This window comes from Merops nubicus, unplaced genomic scaffold, assembly GCF_000691845.1.
Source record: "Merops nubicus isolate BGI_N331 unplaced genomic scaffold, ASM69184v1 scaffold51249, whole genome shotgun sequence".
Taxonomy (NCBI): domain Eukaryota; kingdom Metazoa; phylum Chordata; class Aves; order Coraciiformes; family Meropidae; genus Merops; species Merops nubicus.
Genome location: NW_008632688.1, coordinates 17486 through 25948, shown reverse-complemented (window position 1 = coordinate 25948; position 8463 = coordinate 17486). Strand labels below are relative to the sequence as shown.

The window sequence follows — 8463 nt, the reverse complement described above, 5'->3', positions numbered from 1 at the left end:
CCGGCTCGGGTGCCCCCTTCCTCCTGCCCTCGCCCGCTCCAGGCGACACGCTGAGAGATGGACTTGGCAGGCGTGCTGCTGGCGTTGCTCCTCGTGCTGGTGCTGGTTGTCTCGCTGCTCTCCAACCTCCTGGTGCTGCTATGCTTCGTCTACAGTACGGAGATCCGCAAGCAGGTCGCCGGGGTTTTCCTGGTGAACTTATCTTTTTGCAACCTGCTCCTCACCGTCCTGAACATGCCTTTTACCCTGCTGGGGATCCTGAGGAGCCAGCAACCCCTCGGGGGCTGCATCTGCAAAGCGGTGGGTTTCCTGGAAACTTTCCTGACTTCCAACACAATGCTGAGCATGGCAGCGCTCAGCATCGACAAATGGATTGCTGTGGTGTTCCCCTTAAGCTACACCAGCAAGATGCGGTATAAGGACGCTGTGATACTGATGGGCTACTCGTGGCTCCATTCCCTCACGTTCCCCTTGGTATCCTTGTTTTACTCGTGGGTAGATTACAGCAGCGTTTATGCATCTTGCACCTTGCACCTGAAGGAAGAGACGGAGCGGAGAAGGTTTACAGTGTTCACCATCGTCTTTCACTCCACCAGTTTCATGCTGTCACTGGTGATCTTGTGTTTCACCTATTTAAAGGTGCTGAAAGTTGCCAGGTTCCACTGCAAGCGGATAGACATTATTACCATGCAGACTCTGGTTTTGCTGGTGGATATCCACCCCAGGTAATGCGTGTGTGTTCGTATTCACAGCCCTGGGGCACTTGCGGTAGGTACCCCGGGTGGAGAGGATGTCCTGCCTCCCTGAGACCCTTCCCTGCGTTTTTTCTGCCGGCCCCAGCCACACGGCGAATGCTTCTGCCACTAGTTTCAAACGCTGCTTATAGTGCCAGAAGACGGTGACTTTGTGCATTTGTATCCTGCTTTGTTTAAATGTTAGTCCCGCTCGCCGGGTGCTCCCACTTGCCCGAGCTTCCTTTAACAAGGAGCCGCTGCCAGGCTCGGCGGGGCCGGGGTTGCCCCCCTCTCCCCTCCCCAGAGATCTGCGTCCCTCCGGGGCCGGGGCTGCCCCCTTCTCCCCTACCCAGGGAACTGCCTCCCTCCGGGGCGGGGGCTGCCCCCTCTCCCTTCCCCAGGGAGCTGCCCCCCTCTCCCCTCCCCAGGGAGCTGCCCCCCTCAGGGGCCGGGACTGCCCCCTCTCCCTTCCTCAGGGAGCTGCCCCTCCCGGGCTGGCGCAAGGGTCTCCCTGCCCTCCCCCGGGCCAGGGGCTGCCGGGTGGGGAGCGAGCCCTTCGCCCTTCCCCTCTTCCCCGGCTCCCATCTCGCCGCCCGGGCTCACCCGTGCTCTTTTCCCTCCGCAGTGTGAAGCAGCGCTGTCTTAATGAGCAGAAACGGAGGCGGCAGCGGGCTACCAAGAAAATCAGTATTTTTATAGGGTCGTTCGTGATCTGTTTTGGTCCTTACATTATCACCAGGTTAGTATTGCTTGTTGGGGTGAGGGACTTTCCAGGACCGGTGTGTTCTCTGAAGTGCGGGGAGAAGTGGGGGCTCCAGGTAATTTTGGGATGCCAGAGCCTGACGGAGCTCCGGGGCCGGTTTTGAGGGGCAGGGCACACACGCACACATATTCACACTCACACGCCGGCCCCAAGCCTCGGCAGCCTCTGGCTCTCCTGCCCTCGTTGCAGCCAGGACTGGGCACCTCTGCCAAGAGCAAGAGGCTCTTCGGCCAAGTACCAGGAGTTAATTACCCGCCAGTGGGGGATGAAAGGAGTTTAAAAGACTCTCCACCCTTCCCTATTAGCACGATCTGAGCAACAGAGAGGAAAGTAGACAGCTTCTCCTGATCACCTCAGCTCTTTTTTATTTATTTATTTTTTCTTAAAGACAAAAGGCCAAGCTTGCTGCTATTGGAAGCTTGGGTGATATAATTTAAATTTTTTCCAGGCTGATAATTTGTTAGATAAACGTTGTGTCTGGAAACATTGATGTCTGTAAATATCTTGCTAATGATGCAGCATGGCCTTGTGGTGAGGTATGAGTTATCTCCCAGGAAAACCAATACTTGAACTTTTCAAATGTATAGGAAACACCATTCTCCTCAACTGGCCAGAATTGTTGGCATCCACCCTGGTCGACTGCACTTTTTTAGGTAGTCAAGCATTATTCTCGTTGTGTACTTGTATAGTCTTTATACAGCATATGGTTAATATTAATAATTATTATTAATAATCTTGCATAAATCAGTGAGCTGGAAGCCAGTGTAACTATATGGAATTGCAGCACCTCAGGATTTGGCCTTTCTTCTCTAAACTACATGGGCTACATTTTTTCACAAGTGTTTTTTTTAAAAATACTTCTCACTTCACGGTGTGTTCCAGATACCCTTGAAGAGTACTGACTTCTGTCAACAAAGGTGCACTACTCTGCAAAACCACCCTGGTGAGGGCTTCCTCAAGGTTGCTACTAAGCTGCCAGGGTCCTGTAACCACACCAGCTTACAGAAATCAGCCAGCTTTAGCACACTAATCTTACACAGTCACAGATATATACATATTTCCCATTTATGATCTTTGTCATTGCCTTTTTCTTACATGGGTAAGATTTAGGCCAGTGCACGAAACTGGCTGTTTTTTAACCTTTAGGAACAGATTTATTTCAGTTCTCACTTGCATGTTGAAAGGGATTCCTGACTGATTGCCTGGATAACTGCAGTTTCTTTCTCCATTACACTAACCGAGTTAAAAGGTTAATTGATCACTGTTCAGTACATCCTGAGTCACTTTTTATTCACTTTTGCCATGATCAGGATATAATTATATTGAGCAAAGTGGATTTTGCCACCTTCTTTCTATCTGAACATTACCAAGCTCAGCACATTCCAACATTGCCACATTTTCCAGGGTGGAGATATTTCTCATAAGCTTCCAAAATAAAAGCAACTTCCTTCTTCAGACCTTGCATTTGGCAAATGTGAGGTGGTGCATTTTCTATGTGTGACAAACTGGTACCTCATGTGTCACTAGAGAGAAGACTGAGGGTTGATTTATGTAAATGTTTGTGTCAAGGTGCAGCTTCCGTCTCAGTCACGAGGACCTAGTTCGTTCAGTGACAGCAAAATGGGAAGTATCTGGGGAGGACATCCTCAAAGGCTCTTCACCCCAAAGGCAAGACAGTGTTCAAGCAGCACTAGATCAAAGGTGGAGGTGGAGGTGATATTGGAGGACTTGCTGCCATGCCCATTTCTCCACTCTTCATCCATTCTATTTTTTAGGGGGCTGGCACTGAAGCAATCTCAGTGGAGGCAATGTGAAAGATATCCTCCTTGTTTTCTTGCTCTTTGGTCTGGTGACTCAGGTTGCATTGTGAGCTCAGTATTTGCTCCTCATTTCAGAAACATGAATGAGATTATGATCATTAGCAATATATTCATCTGTTCACTAAGAGCCGACAGATGAATTTCATCCTTTTTGTAACAGCACTGAAAACAAGAAAATGGTACTAAGATGCATTCAGATGGATATTTCTAAGGCTTACTTGATTTGGTCAAGTCTTTTATCTTATTAAAATCTGTGTAATTTTTCTTCTGTTGGCTTCAGTGCAATTATATTTGGGCCCCTTATACATTAAAGGGAACACACAGTAATACAACTCTTTTCATGACTGAAAGACACCTTACTTTTCTTAATTTGTGTCTTTACAAAAACATAAATCATCTAAATACCAAATGTATATTTCTTGTACTAGGATGACATCCACAATGCTATAAACCTAAGCAACCATGCAGCAAGTGTCATTGTTTGCACATTTATTTATTTCTCTCATTTGGTGTCTTCCTGTTCTCTCTGTTTTGAATTCACTGGAATTTTTTCCTGACAGCTTCAAACAGAAGTCATCTGGTTTTTCAATGCACTTTCCATAGGAACAATTTCACTGTTATGCATACAAATGAGTAATTTTTCTGTCAGAGTTCAACCACTTGTTGCAATGTTCAGTCCTAGTCGTTTTAAGTTGATTTTTCTGGGCGGAAGGACCAGAACAGCTTCAAAAGCCAATGCCCTGCAAGCTGGGAGCTCTGCACCTTGGAAAGAGGTCAGAAGGTTCTTCAAGCCTTAAGAAAGCTTCAGATCTTACATGTTCATGTGATCAATGTGATGTTTCAGGGTACAGAAAAGGGCTACTTTATCTCATGGTACTTTTTTTTTCTTCAGGAATGAATATAGCAAACTAGTATTTTCTTACTCCTGCAAAAGGTTTTACAAAAGATGTACAGGTAATAAAAACAACTCACCCTGTTCTTTGCACTTTCCTGGAGAGTTTACCCGCTGCAGATGAGCTGTATGCCAGGCATTTGCTGGAACAGTCTGAAGTTTTGCTCTCAATTCTGTGGAAAAAATGTTTAATTTAGTTGCAGTTTCTCGCCCCATGATTAATACACCCATCTCAGCTGAGGTGCTGAGGCCACTAATCATCCGTGAAGCACAGACGAGGAGACACAGGTCTGGAGACAGCTGATTGGTCCTATAATGATGACAAAAGTGTTGTCTCCTTGTTTTCTCTGGCCAAACTAGCAGTTTGTGTATGTAGAAACTTGCACAGGTAAGTAGATGCAGTTGCGCTCCTAAGCACACTATGGGATTTCAGGTACTACTCAAATCTCTCTGAGATACTGCTGTGTTGATCTTCATACTACAATGGTCTAACATGAATCCTGTTTTCATACGTGATGATTCACAGCAGTGGTGTAATGCAGGTTCACTATTCTGCATCTAAGAGAATGGATTCAGTGATCTAGACCAGGTTTCTGGTGTCATTTGAGATGCTGCATAGTATCCAAAACTTCTGCATAGGTTGGCAGATATGACACAGGACCTAGGGGAAGCCCACAACTTTCAGGAGCAGCAGCCTGAATCCAAAGGGGTTATGCCAAAATGTCTCAAGAGTCACTAGACAGCTATACTTATGCAACTGAGTTGAGTGAGCCTGGATGCCCCAAGTCACATCTGTCTATCTTAAGCTTGCCATGGGAGAGAAGTAGTCAATATTGTCATCAAGATTTTGACCACTTACCAGCAGAACTCTCTAAATACAGAAAGCGGGCAATAAACTGCAGCACTTTCTTATCTCGGATGCATAGGAGCATGAACATTGAAAACACATGTCTCTCTTTCCATAGAGGGAATGATTCTTGTCTCCCAGTGGTCTTGCTAAGAAAGTTCCCATTGCCTTTATTGAATCCAAGGAGTAAGCAAGTACAGGGTGGGCTCTTCTCCTTCAGGGATCATGTACTGTAAGAAAATAAGTGTTACTTTAATGTTTCATGAAGTGTGAGTTGAGCACTGGGCTCAGTGTAAATATAACACTCAAGTGTTTCCATCTCTCTTTAATGTTTAACAGGTTGATAGAGCTCCTTCCTTTTGTTACTATAAATTACTACTGGGGAATTATAAGCAAGTGCCTCACCTACAGTAAGGCTGCATCAGATCCATTTGTTTATTCACTTTTACGTCAACAGTACAAAAAAGTTCTGATCAACATCGTCAATAGGATGCTTAAAAGGGACCTGTATCCATCATCAGGGTACAACAGCTCTCTGGACACTGAAAATGATTACTGCTTGCACAGAACAAACTAAACGACGTGAAAATCATTCCCCTTGGAGTGAATCAGGTGTTTGCTGCTACTGGAAAGCTGCCTTTTCCCTCTCATGCTGACAGTGGTGACGGCATCTCCAGAGTGTGAAAGCTGCACTAAAGTGATGCATTTCATTGTGCACTTCCCTGAAAGGCTCTTCCCTGGTCTGCAGCCAAGTACAATATATGGCAAAGCCTTGTCCCTGGGTGAGTGGAATAGGCTTGAGGGGTTTTAAGAGACCCTTTGGAGGCTTTAGAGAAGATCGGAGAGCTTTTAATGTTTCATGTCTGAAGACTTGGTATGTCTTGGAGTGTTCTACATCAGACGTGACATTCCAGTGTCTTCTGGGACCACAAGTTGGAAGGAGAGTTTCAGAGTCCTCTGTGCTGCACATGTAACTTGGCAGTCCAGGATCTGCTCTGTTTTGAACATTACAGAGAAGTCTTTTAACTGATCAGTTCATTGTATTGGTGCCTCAAGTGAGTCAGCACTTTGAATCTGAGATTGTTGTTATTATTTATTATTAGACATCATGATTGTAACATAGCCTTTAGAAAGTGGTACATATATTTGATATGCCAGTATTCTATCTAGCATAACCAAAGTCCACATATCTGAGTTACTAATATTTAGCACTTCAGTGGTATGTGATTACAATAATTGCGGCAACAGTAATGAAGACATACGTGGAATTTAGTTAAATAGCACTGTAGTTCCATCCCTGAGCTAGTAGTCCTATTCAGAAAAGCTTTTATTAAAAAAAATCAGTTAGACAGTAGAAGTGTCAGATGCCACGTTGTTTAAGATATATTACTTCAGAAGCTATCTGTTTTTGAAGAGCAGGCTAAAATATGTTAATTCTTTTTGAGGGATATATAATGTATAAAATATTTCATGCATTGGCTATTTTGGGTGGATCGTAATAATACTGTAGAATCTTTTCTTTTATAATAACCAATTAATCTGGTGATTTTAACTGACACAAAGAGATGTCTGAGAGATATTATAACTGCCAAACGCCCAGAAACACAAAGCTGCTTTATTAATATATGTATTTTTCTCTTTTATTTATTTTAAAATCTAAACAGTCTTTGAAAAAATCTGAGAGTTATTTTTGAACAATATTCCTTTGATTGTATAAGACAAGAATCAAAATATTCTATGGCATTCAATAAGCTACTATTTTCTAATCGAGTACATAAAGGAAAAATTAAAGCAATTCTAAAATATATTTTAGGGGGAAAAAAAAGGAAAGAAGACAGTAAAGAACACTTATTTTTTATGTAACAATGGACTTGACCCTGTTAAGCATTGAGAAGGCTATTTCTGGTCAAACTATGCACATAAGCATGTGATTAGGCACAAAAATAATTTCCTTTGAAGTTAACAGCTCTGCTCCCATGCTGAAAATTAAGTACACAGTTGACTGTTTTGTAACATCAGTGTTGAGGAGTCCCCACATTGAGAGGGTTTTTCCAACCATCCACGGTGAGGAAGGAGAGCATCTTATTGCAATCCCATTGAAGTGAAGGAAAGGTGATGCTGTGTAACAAATACGATGTTCCCTTATCTCCTGCTTTTAATCTCTGAGGCCTTTCTGATATGCGCCCCCCTTCTCCCCCCCCTTGCAAGTACCTTATGCCTCTGTGTTTTGCATCTATAATTCTGCCTGTGTTTCAATTGAATGTACTACAATGGTTTTGTCTTCGTAAAGTATTTGTACTCTCTCCGATTTTGTGTAAATACAGTATTTCAGAAAAAAAAAAAAAAAAAAAAAGTTGTTTATGGAATCTTTCCAGTTTTATTATCTTCCTATTTGCCTTCACATGCCTCTTCCCTCTGTCGTGTCACTACAAAAGCCTGATGCTTCAGTTTTTCATTTCAGCTGCAACATAAGGACCAGATAGCTCTGTGGGGGGTGGGAGGGATGCTAAATTTTCCTTTACTTTTTAGACAGTTTTGTGCCAAGTTTTGATATTCACAGATAAATGCTGTATTTTAAACTTGAATTTAATGACATATAAAACTGTTAGCTTACCTTCAGAGTCCTAGGCAAAATGGTGCTCACTTTACAGAAGAATTATGTTACATATAGTTAAATACATTAAACTGTCACTTCCAAGATATACAAATGAAATAAATCTTTACTTTGATTTTTTTTTCTCTCTTCGTATCAAGAAAATAGTAGAGGAGAAAAAATAACAATAAACTTTAAAGCTATGACAGTAATAAACTTCTAGAGCTATTAAACTATAAGGCAAATTTAAAAGGTATAAACCAGAACATAGTTAAACTGCTACAACTTTTATTCAGTTAATTAATGAAGCTTACTGATTCCAGTTGAGGGTGTTGTCATGAACACACTACAATACCACTCAACCTCATAAAGCATTGAGCATTTCTGGAGGTGCTCATGTCTAGAAGGAAGAAAAGACAAAAAAATATTTTGAGCCTGTGCTTGTTGTTGCAAAACATCTTTTAGATTTAATTTCCTTAGAAAATTAGGAAGCTAAGGTCTACAGTACACTGTAGACCAGAAACTAAGGAAGGGTCTAAGGAAGTCCTCTCAGTCTTGATTTGCAATTAAGTCTAGCTGTTTTATTTACCAAAAGACACCTTCCTCTGCTCACTACGCACAGAGAGTTCTGCAGGTAAATTTTATTTTCTCCCTCATTCTTGCTACCCACACCCTGCCAGAGAAGGGCTTGCTCTATCTTTTTTTACCCAATCAGGAAACATTCAGGGGGAGCTCTCAGTTTCACTCTCCCAGGTTCCTGATGTAAGCAAAACTCTTGTTAAATTGGTGCTTCATTCACCACACTCTGGGTTGT

At 42.8% G+C, this 8463-nt stretch overlaps 1 protein-coding gene across 1 annotated transcript; it reads left to right on the top strand.

Moving 5' to 3' along the window:
* Window positions 1–57: 57 nt before the first annotated feature.
* LOC103780307 (G-protein coupled receptor 26-like) lies at window positions 58–5633 on the top strand. Its single transcript, XM_008947972.1, has 3 exons — window positions 58–725; window positions 1360–1473; window positions 5396–5633. Exons 1-3 carry the CDS (start codon window positions 58–60, stop codon window positions 5631–5633), a joined length of 1020 nt encoding a protein of 339 aa, XP_008946220.1.
* Window positions 5634–8463: the final 2830 nt, after the last annotated feature.

Coding starts and splice junctions, on each gene's coding strand:
- LOC103780307 (XM_008947972.1), top strand. CDS start 58: ATGGACTTGGCAGGCGTGCTGCTGGCGTTGCTCCTCGTGCTGGTGCTG. Junction 726..1,359: donor CTGGTGGATATCCACCCCAG/GTAATGCGTGTG, acceptor TTCCCTCCGCAG/TGTGAAGCAGCGCTGTCTTA. Junction 1,474..5,395: donor GGTCCTTACATTATCACCAG/GTTAGTATTGCT, acceptor AATGTTTAACAG/GTTGATAGAGCTCCTTCCTT.